This window comes from Mustelus asterias, chromosome 1 (genome assembly GCF_964213995.1).
Source record: "Mustelus asterias chromosome 1, sMusAst1.hap1.1, whole genome shotgun sequence".
NCBI lineage: Eukaryota > Metazoa > Chordata > Chondrichthyes > Carcharhiniformes > Triakidae > Mustelus > Mustelus asterias.
The window spans coordinates 132,379,099-132,393,628 of record NC_135801.1 but is presented as its reverse complement, the minus strand read 5'-3'; the positions used below and the strand labels follow the sequence as shown (position 1 = coordinate 132,393,628).

The 14,530-nt window shown below is 42.4% G+C and overlaps 1 protein-coding gene across 2 annotated transcripts; it reads left to right on the top strand.

The window, feature by feature from the left end:
* Positions 1–1,345: 1,345 nt before the first annotated feature.
* On the top strand, positions 1,346–12,857 carry gpx8 (glutathione peroxidase 8 (putative)). Of its 2 annotated transcripts, XM_078219212.1 has the most exons (3): positions 1,346–1,594; positions 1,933–2,194; positions 9,968–12,857. In XM_078219212.1, exons 1-3 carry the CDS (start codon positions 1,391–1,393, stop codon positions 10,129–10,131), a joined length of 630 nt encoding a protein of 209 aa, XP_078075338.1. In that variant the 5' UTR covers positions 1,346–1,390; the 3' UTR covers positions 10,132–12,857. The 2 variants fall into 2 exon arrangements, with proteins under 2 accessions (XP_078075338.1, XP_078075346.1); XM_078219220.1 differs by lacking the exon at positions 1,933–2,194.
* Positions 12,858–14,530: the final 1,673 nt, after the last annotated feature.

Here is a 14,530-nt window from a genome sequence, read left to right as displayed (position 1 = left end):
GTCAGAAATGTCACTGCTGCTTTCTCTAAATCAGGGGCAAATGAAGGAGTGAACAAACACCCTAAAATTACCGTAGCTGGTATACCAAACTTCCAAGACTTGGAACAGAATCGATTCAATGTAGACAAAATGTTTTCTTTATTTGTTCATTGCACGTGGGCATTGCAGGCTAGTCCAGCATTTATTGCCCATCTCTAATTGCCCTCGAGAAGATGGTGGTGAGCTGCCTTCTTGAACGCCGCAATCCATGTGGTCTAGGGAGACCCACAGTCCTGTTAGGGAGGGAGTTTGAGGATGCTGACCCAATGAGTGTGAAGGAATAGTGACATAGTCCCAAGTCTGGATGAGTGACTTGGAGGGAAACTACAGGTCATGGTGTTCCCATACATCTACTACCCTTGTCTTCTGGGGTGTTAGTGATGGGTTTTGGAATATGCTGTTGAAGGTGCTGCTCCCACTGTGCATACATCATTGAGTGAGCGAATATTTAAGATGGTGGAAGGATTGCCAGTCAAGTGGACTGTTTTGAGCTGGATGGTATCGCATTTCTTGTGTATTTTTGGAGCTGCAATTTACTGGCCAAGGAATCGCTCCTTGTGGATGGCACGGTGACACAGTAGTTAGCACTGCTGCCTCACAGAGCCAGGGACACAGATTCGATTCAAGTTTAGGCAACTGTCTATGTGGAGTTTGTACATTCTCCCCATGTCTGCGTGGGTTTCCTCCCACAATCCAAAGATGAGCAGGTTAGATGAATTTGCCATAGTAAATACACGGAGATGGGGCGGGGGAGTTGGACCTGGGTAAGATTCTGTTTTGGAGAGTTGGTGCAGACTCAATAGGCTGAATTGCCTCCTTCTGCAATGTAGGGATTCTATGATTTCCTCACATTTGTGATTTAATTCTGCCTCGGCATCTCCACATCAATGGTATGTGGACAGGCTTTGGGGGGTCAGTATAATGAGTTACAGGCCACAGAATTCGCAGAATATTTATGTGGCTGGTCCAGTTCAGTTTCTGGGTAACCCCAACCCCCTTCCAGGATACTGAAAACGGGAACGGAGTTCAGCTATTTTGTGTAAATGAAGCGAAAAACATGTCCAATAAATAAAATGAAAGATTATAATTTTAATTACAATGGATACTATTTTGATGGATTGTACAACATCTCAGTCTGGATTTAGATTTCACTTTTCCCCAAATCCTGCAAGCGAGGTCTGCGGTGCTAAGGGGAAGGGCAATGGATTGATGCAGAATGTAACTGTATATCCCAATTTGCCATGTATGCTAGTATCCCCTCCCCTCTCTCCCATTCCCCTCCCTCCATCCCCCGGACAGCTTCATTTCCAGTCCGCCCAGATCCACTTCTCTCTCTTTCTCCCCCAGCACAATGGAGTCTGTGTCTGCTTTCATGCTGAAACCCTGGACACCCAAAGGCCGGGTCTTTGCTGTCTTCACCTGTATGCTGCTCTCCCTGGCCGCTCTCTGCTTCCTGCAATTCAAACTGTTCAAACCCAAAAACAAAGACTTCTACTCGTTCCAAGTCCTGAGCTCCAAAGGGAAGCTCATCTCCCTGGAGAAATACAGAGGCAAAGTGAGTTGCATCAGATCCCTGTTGGCTTCTTTGCATTGCTGAACGAGTTTTTAAACAAGAGTCCTTTTTTAATATAGTGCAGTGTATAAATCTATCGGCGTCTGCTGTTCTTTTCTGACTGTTTACAGTGTGTATTGTCGAAAGTAAACTAACGTCTGCATTTTATTTTCAGTTCACGCCCATTGCTTTGCCAATACTATTTATCTTTTTGTATTAAGTGATAATGATCGCGTTCCTCTCCTGCCTTGGGAGCAGTTTGTTATTGCTGTTGTGGGAGCGCTGGTCGCTTTGTGCAGTAACAGTGAGTTGAATGTGTTTGTTTGGTGCTCCGTCCCCAGGCTTCTCTGGTTGTAAACGTGGCGAGTAAGTGCGAGCACACAGAGAGGAATTACCAGGCCCTGCAAGAGTTGCAGAGGGAGCTGGGGCCCATGCATTTCAACGTGCTGGCATTCCCCTGCAACCAGTTCGGGAAATCGGAGCCCGCCACCAACTCCCACATCGACAGCTTCTCGAAAAGCAACTATGGAGTCACTTTCCCCGTTTTCGGCAAGATCAAAGTGCTCGGGAACGAGAGTGAGCCTGCATTTCGCTATCTCATTGGTAAGGCAACTTCAATCATACCAAGACGTGCCTTCATGTTGACGGAGGAGCTTAAAATAAAAGTCAGTCATCCCCTTCTGCCTCTTCACAAATCATTGAACATTTTATTTTAATTTATTTTCTATTGATGGCCAAAGCAGTTTAAAACCAGTGTGTATTAAACTTTAAAATCCATTCCGCTGTCAGCTTGTTTCTGCTGCTTCCTGTTTGTCATGGAAATCATAGAATTCATACAGTGCAGTTTTAACTTTAAAGTTTATTTATTAGTCTCACAAGTGGGCTTACACTAACACTGCAATGAAGTTACTGTGAAAATCCCCTAGTCGCCACACTCCAGCGCCTGTTTGGGTACACTGAGGGAGAATTTAGCATGGCCAGTGCACTTAACCAGCACGTCTTTTGGACTGTGGGAGGAAACAGGAAGACCCAGAGGAAACCCACGCAGTCACGGGGAGAACGTGCAGACTCCGCGCAGACAATGACCCAAGCCGGGAATCGAACCCAGATCCCTGGCGCTGTAAGGCAGCAGTGCTAACCACTGTGCCACCTTGCCACCCCAGAAGGAAGGTATTCGGCCCATCAAGCCTGCACCAACAACAATCCCACCCAAGCCCTATCTTTCCCCATAATCTCATGTATTTACCCTGCTAATCCCCCTGAAACTAAGGGGCAGTTTAGCATGGCCGATCAACCCGCACATCTTTGGACTATGGGAGGAAACTGGAGCACCCGAAGGAAACCCATGCAGACACCGGGAGAATGTGCAAACTCCGCACAATCACCCAAGGCTGGAATTGAACCCAGGTCCCTGGAGCTGTGAGGCTGCACTGTGCCACCCATGTCACCAAAACAAATCTGGTCCAGGTTCCTTACAACTCCACCTGTAAACAGCCCTGCCTTTACTCTGGAACTCATTCCCTCAACTTGTCCACCTCTGTACCTCTTTCTCTTTTTTAAAGCTATCCTCTTTGACCAAGTTTTTGGCCATTTGTTGTAATTACTTATTATGTGGCTTAATGTCAAATTTAACGTGATATGGCACCTAACCATAACTTGCTATCATTTTACTATATCAAAGGTGTTATATAAATGCAAGTTACTGTTGTTTTTCTTTGCCAATTTATTTTAAATGTGTTAACTCCTCTTAAAATAGTGGATTGAGGAATATGGAGCAAGCACATTTGGTATTTATGCAAAAACAGCGCTGACAATCATTTTTACTTTAATATTTTAATGTAATTGGATAAAATGCATCAGAAAATACCATGGTTCAGTTTTAATTTGAGAGACTTATTAACACTTCAGTGTGATCATTATTTTTCTGTGCAGTTACAACTAAATAGATCAAACCTTTTGTCATCAGCTTGATATTTTAAGCTGGTTGGAAAGACGCATATAAGATGCACCTAAAGGACAGCTAGATCTCTCCCATGATTAAAATGATTCCCATTATTCACACACCCACATTTTTCAATTCCAGAACAAAAATTAAATCATTAAAAGACTCCTTCATGTGATACTTGAATTCTTGCTCAACCTGAATATTATAAAACTAAGGTAGTAATAGAGGATAAATATGGATGGGTCAATCCCCAAGTGACTTGACCCAATTCAGCAACAAGTTTCAGAACAGACTGTGGTTAACATTATAAATGCACAGTCATTTCCAATAAATCTTCTCTGTTTATCCTGTCTGTCAGATAGATCATTAAAAAGCTAAAAAAAATCTCCACTGGAAACTAAGTTAATGTGACTGTAGGTGGTTTTGCTGATGTCATTATGTAACTATTTTTATCCCAAATTACAATGCTAGCACCATAAAATGCAAATTAAAATATCTGAAGACCTATTCCATAGGTGACATCAACTGAGCTAAACTTACAGGCCAATTTACCTGTCTGTGAAGTCTACAATGACTAGAACAAAGAACAGTACATCACAGGAACAGGCCCTTTGGCCCTCCAAGCCTGCACTGATCACTATCTAGACCAACCACCTGTATCCCTCTATTCCCCATCTGTTCATGTGTCTATCCAGATAAGTCTTAAATGTCACTAACATGTCTGCCTCAACCACCTTACTTGGCAAGTGCATTCCAGGCCACCAACACCCTCTGTGTAAAAAAAACCTTCCCCGCACATCTCTACTGAACCTTTCGTCCTTACCTTGAACTGTCATTTCTGCCCTGGGAAAAAGCTTACAACTGTTCACTCTATCTATGCTTCTCATAATTTTATAAACTTCTATCAGGTCACCCCTCAGCCTCTGTCTTTCCAGGGAGAACAATCCCAGTTTATTCAACCTCTCCTCATAGCTAATACCCTCCATACCAGGCAACATCCTGGTAAACCTTTTCTGCACTCTCTCCAAAGCCTCCACATTCTTCTGGTAGTGTGGTGACCAGAATTGGACACAGTATTCCAAATGTGGCCTAACCAAGGTTTTATATAACTGTAACATAATTTGCCAACTTTTATACTCAATGTCCCGTCCAATGAAGACAAGCATGCCATATGCTTTCTTCACCACCTTTTTCACCTGTGCTGCCACTTTTAAGGATCTGTGGACCTGTACTCCCAGATCTCTCTGTGTGTCTATGCTTCTGATGGTTCTGCCATTTATTTTATAGCTCCCACCTGAAATGTATCTATCAAAATGCATCACCTCGCATTTGTCTGGATTAAATTCCATCTGGCATTTTTCTGCCCAATTTTCCACCTATCTATATCCTGCTGTATCCTCTGACAATCTTCATCACTATCTGCAACTCCAGCAATCTTAGTATCATCCGCAAACTTGCTAATCAGACAATCTATGTTTTCTTCCCAGTTATTTACATACATTACAAACAACAGAGGTCCTTGCACTGCTCCCTGCGGAACACCAATAGTGACAGACCTCCATTTAGAAGAACACCCTTCCACCACTACCTTCTGGCTTCTATGGCCAAGCTAGTTCTGAATCCATCTAGCTAGTTCACCCCTGATCCTGTGTGATTTAACCTTTTGCACCAGCCTGCCATGAGGGACCTTGTCAAATGCTTTACTAAAGTCCATGTGGACAACATCCACAACCCTTCCCTCATCAATCATTTTTGTCATCTCCTCAAAAAATTCAATTAAATTAATGAGACATGACCTCCCTCGTACAAAATGGGCGGCATGGTAGCACAGTGGTTAGCACTGCTGCTTCACAGCTCCAGGGACCTGGGTTCGATTCCCGGCTTGGGTCACTGTCTGTGTGGAGTTTGCACATTCTCCTTGTGTCTGCGTGGGTTTCCTCCGGGTGCTCCCACAGTCCAAAGATGTGCGGGTTAGGTTGATTGGTCATGCTAAAATTGCCCCTTAGTGTCCTGGGATGCGTGGATTAGCGGGTAAAATATATGGGGGTAGGGCCTGGGTGGGATTGTGGTCGGTGCAGACTCGATGGGCCGAATGGCCTCTTTCTGTACTGTAGGGTTTCTATGAAAACCATGCTTTCTGTCACAAATAAGACCATTCAGTTCCAAATGTGTACAGATCCTATCTCTAAGAATCTTCTCCAACAATTTCACTATCACTGACGTCAAGCTCACTGGCCTATAATTATCTGGGTTATCCTTGCTATCCTTTTCAAATAACGGGACAACATTGGCTGTCCTCCAATCCTCTGGGACCTCACCTGTGGCCAACGAGGAAACAAAGATTTCTGTTAAACTCTCACTCAGAATTTTCTGCTTCCAGCTGTGAGCTTAAAGATGTTCCTCCTACTGCCCTTCTGGACATCAACTGTAGACAGGAAATGCCATAGTGTAAATATTATGTATGCTAAACAAAGCTTTCAAAGCTGATGTATAACTGCTGAAAATAATAAATCTTATTTAGCCACTGTTAAATGTAATAACATGTTAGACAGCAACACTTCCCATTGGTCCTATTTAAGCACTGAAGTGAGTGATTCTTTCATTGACTCTGAATTACCTTCCCCCCACAACCATGCCTTCCTACTTTATAGTGGGAATAGTATCTACCTTTTAAATGCAACAATAATTTGCATTTATATAGTGTCTTTAAGTTAGTTAAATGTCCGAAGGTGCTTCACAGGAGCATTATCAAACAAAATTTATAATGAGAGTTGTTACGGTCTAGGGTGGAAATTTCAGAGCTTAAGATGGAGCCCGAGACTGCCCTCCATCCGCTGGATGGCATACCACTACATGTCCAGATGGAGATAAGGGGGAGGGAGTAGAGAGTAGCAGTCCATACAGCAAGTTCTACTGCATTATATGAAACGGCACAGAGAGAATTTCCTCAGGGTGACACAAGTTATGAAAGCTATCTGGAAATGAAATGGGATTCAAACCCCCATCCTTAGAGAATGAGCTGAATGCAACAACCTTTGGAAAGGAAGGGGTTAGCAGTCATAGAATCACAGAATTATTGCAGCACAGAAGGATGCCATATGGCCCATCATGTCTGCCCTAGTTCTCCAAGTAAGTTTAAGTTCATTTATTATTCTTGTCACAATTAGGCTTTACATTAACACTGCAAAGAAGTTAGTGTGGAAATCCCCTAGTTGCCTCATTCCAGTGCCTGGTTAGCTATGCTGAGGGAGAATTTAGCGTGGCCAATGCACCTAACCAGCATGTCTTTCGGACTATGGGAGGAAACTCACGCAGACATAGAAAGAACATGCATATTCTGCACACACAGTGACCCAAGCCGGGAATCGAACCCAGGTCCCAGGCGCTATGTGGCAGCAGTTCTAACCACTGTGCCAAGCATCATGGCTTAGTACCATTCCCCTGCCTTTTCCCCATGACCCTGCACATTGTTTCTATTTAAGTAATCAGCTAATGCCCTCTTGAAGGCCTCAAGTCATCTGGTGCCTTAAACCATTCACCCATACAGAAAGCCAGACAAGTTTTTTACCTTTACGAGAAACAAGTAAAAGGCTTAACTATGGACATTTTAGATAGTGGATAATAGTGTCACCTGTACTAGACAGTTACACTGCCAGTTGTGAAGGGAGCTGAAGTTCGTGTGTTTGATGACAACTGGGCAAGTTGTAATGTTAACGACATTGTTTACTGAAAGCCCTGAAGCATATTTCTGGAGGAGGTCTTCCTGTTGATCTATCTGATTTTCTGATCCTCCTGTCTCACATCTTGCTTCCACACCAGTAAGCATAATATTTAAAAGTCCTTCACTTCACTGAGCAATTGTGGACTATCAGTGACCAGTGCTCCTCGGTAATAAACAACCCTACTGTTCTGCTTCAAGTTGAACTTTCAGTGTGTTCTTATAGAGCTTTCATGATCCACCATGTTTTCTTCTGCCATTCATCAGTTCCCCATAAGCATCTGCTTCAGCAATTGTATGTCATCCACCCTAACATGTCCAGCCCTGGGCTGGTGCAGGGACATGCCACTATTGCAAGGGATAACTAAGCAGGAGCACCCTTGGACTCAAGTCTAAAGATGTGTGGGTTAGATTGATTGGCCATGATAAAATTGCCCCTCTGTGTCAGGGAGATTAGCAGGATAAATACATGGGGTTACGAGGATAGGGCCTGGGTGGGATTGTTGTCGATGCAGGCTCAATGGGCCAAATGGCCTCCTTCTGCATTGTAGGGATTCTATGATAGTTTTTACTGTGGTTTGAAGTCTGGAATTTGCAGTGTTTACTATTCAGTATAAAAAGGTCAGCAGTACAAAGACCTTTGTATAATGATAGCATTAATATAAGTCAATACAGGAATTAAGTATTCAACAGCCGACATGCCTAAAACAACCTGCATTGCAGCCGTAACATGCTGCCACAGGTCTAAACAAGCAGAGAGTGGGACATGTGCCCCTTAGTGGGAATGAATCTGACTCTGGAAAATAGCTGGCCTGTCTGATTGTCCAGCAGTCCCAGTAGAGGTGGGAGAGGTGATCAAGATCCTGAATTGTTTTGTTGGAATAAGTATGAGGAACGGTTGAGGACTCTGGGTCTGTATTCGTTGGAGTTTAGAAGGATGAGGGGGATCTTATTGAAACTTACAGGATACTGTGAGGCCTGGATAGAGTGGACATGGAGAGGATGTTTCCACTAGTAGGACAAACTAGAACCAGAGGGCACAACCTCAGGCTAAAGGGACGATCCTTTAAAACAGAGATGAGGAGGAATTTCTTCAGCCAGAGAGTGGCGAATCTGTGGAACTCTTTGCCGCAGAAGGCTGGAGGCCAGGTCATCGAGTGTCTTTAAGACAGAGATAGATAGGTTCTTGATTAGTAAGGGGATCAGGGATATGGGGAAAAGGCAGGAGAATGGGGATGAGAAAAAAAACCAGCCATGATTGAATGGCAGAGCAGACTCGATGGGCCGAGTGGCCTAATTCTGCTCCTATGTCTTATGGTCTTATGGTTACCCGCAGAAGGGTCAGTTACCCGTATAGCACTATTTATGATTGGCAAATGAACGGTCATGAGAATGTATTTTATTTTAAAACAGCGTGTTGTTGTGATCCAGAAGGCAATGTCTGAAAGTGCAATGGAAGTAAATTCAATACTGATACTTGAAAGGGAATTGAAGCAATATGGGAAGGGAAATATATTACAGGACAATGGGGAAAGAATAGGGGAGTGAGACTTACTTAAGGAATAGCTGTACTGAAAAACACTGCAGGCAGGCTAAATTGGTGAATAGTCTGACTTGCGCCCTAACTTCCTGGAGGAAGCCCTAACCTCAGGTGCTGCTGGTCAGTCCAATTGGCCAGCAGCTCCACCATTCTCAGCAGCGCCAGGAATCAGTAGGGCACTGCCAAAACTGAAGGAAGAAGGCTGAAGAGGAACATGGCTCCCCCAGAAGGTAATTTTGGGGTTTTAGATAAGGACCCAGGGAGGGGGAAGAGGGTGTTGTATGGAGCCCTCGTTGCACACAGTGCAACTGCCTAATGTCCCTTAATTATTTATTTATGATGGGCAGGCTGCCAATTTTGGCACCCACCCATCTAGCATATTATGGGGGAAGCTCGGCGGTGGGTGAGAAGTTAATGAGCTAACCACCTTACCTATTTTATATGCTCCACTGCCAAAAACACGCCTGGTGGGTGACCGTAAAGTCCAGCCTGATGTTTAAATTGCATCAGCTGGGTGTCAGCTTTGTTGTCTTTTGTTTCACAGCCTCCAATGGCTGGATAATCTTACCATAATACAGCACCCAAAATTATACACAGTACTTCAAATGTGGCTACACCCATTCACCTTGAATTTATGTCCAATTCCTCTGACTACACGAGATCAGACATCTGACATCTGGCACACTGTTGTTTGTATCCATGAGTTCTCCACAAATGTCCACAGACCCTACTATTCTGTTGTGTTACATAGCCTAGGGCCGTTTTGTTTATATTCCAACTGTTTATTTCCCTTCCATAGTCTCATTAGCCTGTGTGTGCCCAAAGTAGGTATTATTCTGCACTCATAAATCTCTTTCCCAACCTACCCAGATCACTCTACATTTGGCTTGCTTTTCTATTGAGTGAATAAATGTTCCTTTCTCCCAATTTGCTATCATCCCTAAATTTAGCTTTGTTTTTATCTTATTCTTCAGTTCATTTATATACACTGCAAGATGCAATGGCCACAGTATTAATCACTCTGGTTCTCTGTGAATGACCCCTTGCTATTTTGATACTAGTCCAATGTTTTTTCTGGTTTATCCAACTCTTAAGTTGACCTCAGAAGTTTGCCGCTGGTCCATGCTTTCTGAACCGCAAAAACTAATTATTTATGCATTACCTCAATTTTAGATACTACAAAGATGGAACCTCGATGGAACTTTTGGAAATATCTGGTTAACCCAAAGGGTCAGGTGACAAAGGTTTGGCGAACTGAAGATCCCATGGCACCCATCAAACAAGAAGTGTCAGAATTAGTGGCAAATATCATATTGAAGAAAAGAGACGAATTTTGAAACAACACAGCTGTGTCCGACAGCTACCTCTTGCTTTCATGTCAAAAGGGTCACCAGCCTTAATGCTCACAGATCCTGTTGCAGTTTAACTTGGCAGTGAACTTCACTGAGATCTGAAATGTCCAAATACGTGAAGGCATTGTGGGATTTCATATTGGATGTTCAAACCAAAAATTATTCCGTTACTTCCAAATACTTGTACGTACTTTAGTTACAATGGAAATAAGTCATCTTTTTACAACGAGCTTAAAAACCCATTGAAGTTTACATGACCTGCTTTGCTAATTGTGTACAGGTCCAATAATACCTTTGAAAGATACCATTCCAGCATTGCAGGTCATTGCCACATGCTATGGTAATCCTAAAGTCAATTTAAATTGTTTATGGATGTAAAATACGATAACCACTAAGAATGAACAGATCACCTTTTCCAATTCCAATTGATGTGCAGCGCAATGTGCAATTTCAGGTCTCATATGTAAATACAGTGTATGCCTTTTGTTTAAAGGGGCATTGGAATGTGATGCACATTGACTCAGATCCTGCAACAGACAAATTAATGTCACAAAACCCAAGTAACCATGTTAGCTAGAGGACATGGCTGCACAGCCTATTTGGCATAAGCAAATACATTTCTGAAAAAAAAGGTTAATAGCATACATTGGTTGGTAATATGGTCACCAATGCATCAGTAAATGCCTCATTATTTTCAAACTTGACAAAACAGCATTGGATGACAATTCCCTTTTTAAATATCTGGATACACCAGTTAGTTAAGTCACAGTGAATCATGTTTTTTACCTTTTACCATCACACCTGTACAATACATGGATCACTAGATTTGCTTTCATGTCCATAGCACTACAACATTGATTTGCAGATTGTACCTTCGTATTTTTAGTTCAGGCAATCTAATTAATTCACACTTTTGCACTGTTTCTGGTTAAGTGCTAGTTTAGTATTATATTGTTACACATTTCTATGGGTGGTCCAGTATTGCTAGTCCTAGGAGGTTTGTGTACCAAAAGAAAATCTTCAACTTCCAATATATTCTCTTTAGTATTTAAATGATTGGATACAGGATTGGGATACTTTGATTCTGTAAAATAAATCTTTGTAATGCATTCCTTGTTTTATGACACTATCTCAAAGAGAGCACTTTTTTAAGCACAAGGCTTGCCTTGTCCTTTTATTAACACATTCCTAGAGTTCTGATGACTTTCATTAACTATTTACCTATCTCACACTTGTGATTTATGATTTAAGGATATCATGTTTGTGGATTGTGACCATCCAATTTGAATGAGTGATTTATCGGTATCAAGGAAACAAATTTATTTCTAATATGTGCTTCAGGGGGAAGGGGGGAAAATCAGGATATTGAATTTGATGATCAGCCATGATCATAATAAATGGCAGAGCAGAGCCGAATGGCCTATTCCTGCTTCGAGTTTCTATGTTTCTGTATCATGTGGTCTGAGGACATTTTTCATGATTGCAGTTGAAGCTGAATATTCTGTCAGATGTGATAGGACTGGGGGGTTGGCTGGCTTCTTTGGCTAGAAGACTAGCATGTGGATCAGATTAATGCCACCAGCACAGTGTCTGATCCTCATTCTGGCTGAGGGCGAGGGCCTGCCTCCTCACCCTTCCCGTGGTAGAAATCACAGCACTTAGCCGTGATGCAGCAAATAATCACCAAGGGCCTGCCTTTGGGCAGAAATCTCAAGACGAAGAATGAACAGATACAGCATCCTCAGGTTCTCAATATAGCTAATGAAACACTTTGAGCTTGCTGGACAGTCACGAATAGGGAAGACTGGGGAAAGATGAACACACTAATTGTGTCCATCTTGAGATGACAAGATTTAGGAAGCACCCCCCCCCCCCCCTCCCCAACCACTGCCATCATCATCTCTCCCCACTCCCTTCTAGGACCTGCTGTATTAATCTAGATATGTGCTATTCCTTTCGTCTTCCACTTGAAAATATCACAGAATTGTTACGGAGAAGAATGAGGCCACTTGGCCCATCATATTTGCTGTGGCATGTTGCTTTGTTACCCTTTGTATTAACCTTTCTTCCAATTTACACTTTAGTCTCTCTTACTTTTTCTGCATCTATTTCTTTCTATCTGTGTTTCTCTCTCTATACTCTCTTCTGGAGCAAAACAATGGAAGTGGGCAAGCAGAACGCTGGTCAGGACTGCCACTGAAAGAAGAGCTACAAATAGAATAAGTACAGAGTGGTTGGAACCAGCATTGGTGGACATTAAGCTTGAAGTCATCAGTTATGTGCTTGCCATTGATCTGCTGCAAATGCACATGCATTATTAACATAGACCCAGAATTGCAGAGATGAGAATGATTAACTGAGAGGGATGCATTCGGGGTTGGGACTATTAAATTCATCAGCACCAGGATGTTGCGATGGCTAAGTTGGTGGTTAAGAATCTGACTTTCATGTGAACGTTTGAATTTCAGATTGCTGTGGTTCGGTTATGGACTTGTTATTGTGGTGAATTTTGAGAGATTAATTCATATGTTTTTTTTAGAATATGAGAGATTTAGTTCTAGTGAGACCTGTATGTGTGCCCTGTGTTCAGAAGTTTCCACTGCTTCTATTCAATGACAACAAATGTGATTGACATTTCTGTACTCCAAATATTAACTGTGATAATATAAAAATGGAACAAGAATCATGAAGGGTGACACATTTCCAGTTTATTAAATAAAAGGTCAAATATTTGGTCTGATGAAAAATCTGTGTGTAGCAGCCCTGTGTGCAAGATTCTGTTTGCAGAAATGGTATATTTATGTGCATTGCAATGTGACCCCCATTCCTTGAGCTCTGTATACAATATATTGAGAAATCAATAAATGTATTTTACTTTGAATGTTTGTTGTGTTTTGAGTAGTAATGTTAATGTGAGCTTTAATTGCATACTTATCAATACACTGTTAGGAGATGTATGCTATGAATATGTTCCAATATGCTTGAACGGTGGCACAGTGGTTAGCACTGCTTCCTCACAGCTCCAGGGACCTGGGTTCAATTCCCAGCTTGGGTCATTGTCTGTGCGGAGTCTGCATGTTCTCCCCCTGTCTGCATGAGTTTCCTCTGGGTGCTCTGGTTTTCTCCCACAGACCCAAAGACATGCTGGTTAGGTGCATTGGCCATGCTAAATTCTCCCAGAGTGTACCCGAACAGGTGACGGAGTGTAGCGACGAGGAGATTTTCACAGTAACTTCATTGCAGTGTTAATATAAACCCACTTGTGACAATCACAAAATAAACTTAAATTTAAAGAAAATAAATCCTGCAACTGTTGCAGTGCTGTCAAATTGCCTGTCCAATATTAGGGTGTCTGTAAGCCTGAGTTTCTTCCTTCTTGAAAGTGGAAAGAACAAAGTCATATTTTCCAGCTGAAACCTATGCCCTACGTCATGGTCTTATTCTTCACCAATGTCACTTAAACTCAGCCTAATAGTATTCAAGTGCAGTGTCTGTTCAGCCTTTATCTGAGCTTCAGAGTAGACTGTTCCTCCTTGATTTGCATATCTTTTCTCATACTATATACCAAATTAGAAATATACACCACAAAGAATCAGTGTCCCAAGTTACTCTTCTGGGTTTTGGGATACTCTCGCATTTAACATCGGTGGAACTTTTAAACAGTACTAAAGTGAATTAAAGATATGAGAATAGTGTTGGAATGTTGAGTTGTGGTAGAAGATCAGCAATTATCTTCTTGGGGGCAGACCAGGTTTTAAGGGTCAAATGGTCTATTCCAGCTATTTCCTAATGTTCGTACACATCCTGTCCCTTACCCCTTCCAATGTTGATCTACTACAAACTCTTCTAACTCTGCTTATCACCACTTTCCTTCCACTCAGTTCTGGTCTTATGTCTAATTGATCTCTATTGCTGACTCCTTTAGCACAGGTCTCTAGCACCCACAATTCAAATCAATGTTAAATTGTGTTAAGCAAACAACAGGAAGGGCAGGTATTCACTTGACCATTTTAATTGCTACTGGCTACACTACCACAATAGTGTCTTTTGTGGTGACATTGTCATGCTTTGTTATGGAACAAAGAAACGTACAGCACTGGAACAGGCCCTTCGGCCCTCCAAGCCTGTACCGATCATGCTGCCCTAACTAAATTTTAAAAAACCTTCTGCCCTTACTCGGTCCATATCCCTCTATTCCCTCCCTATTCATGTACCCATCCAGATGCCTCTTAAATGTTACTAATGTGTCTGCTTCCACCACCACCTCTGGCAGCATGTTGCAGGCAGCATGTTGCAGGCATCCACCACTTTGCTGAAAAACGTCCCCCGCTAATCTTTGTAGTGCCATCTTGATTTAGAACCCACTATTCCACCCCTATAGACA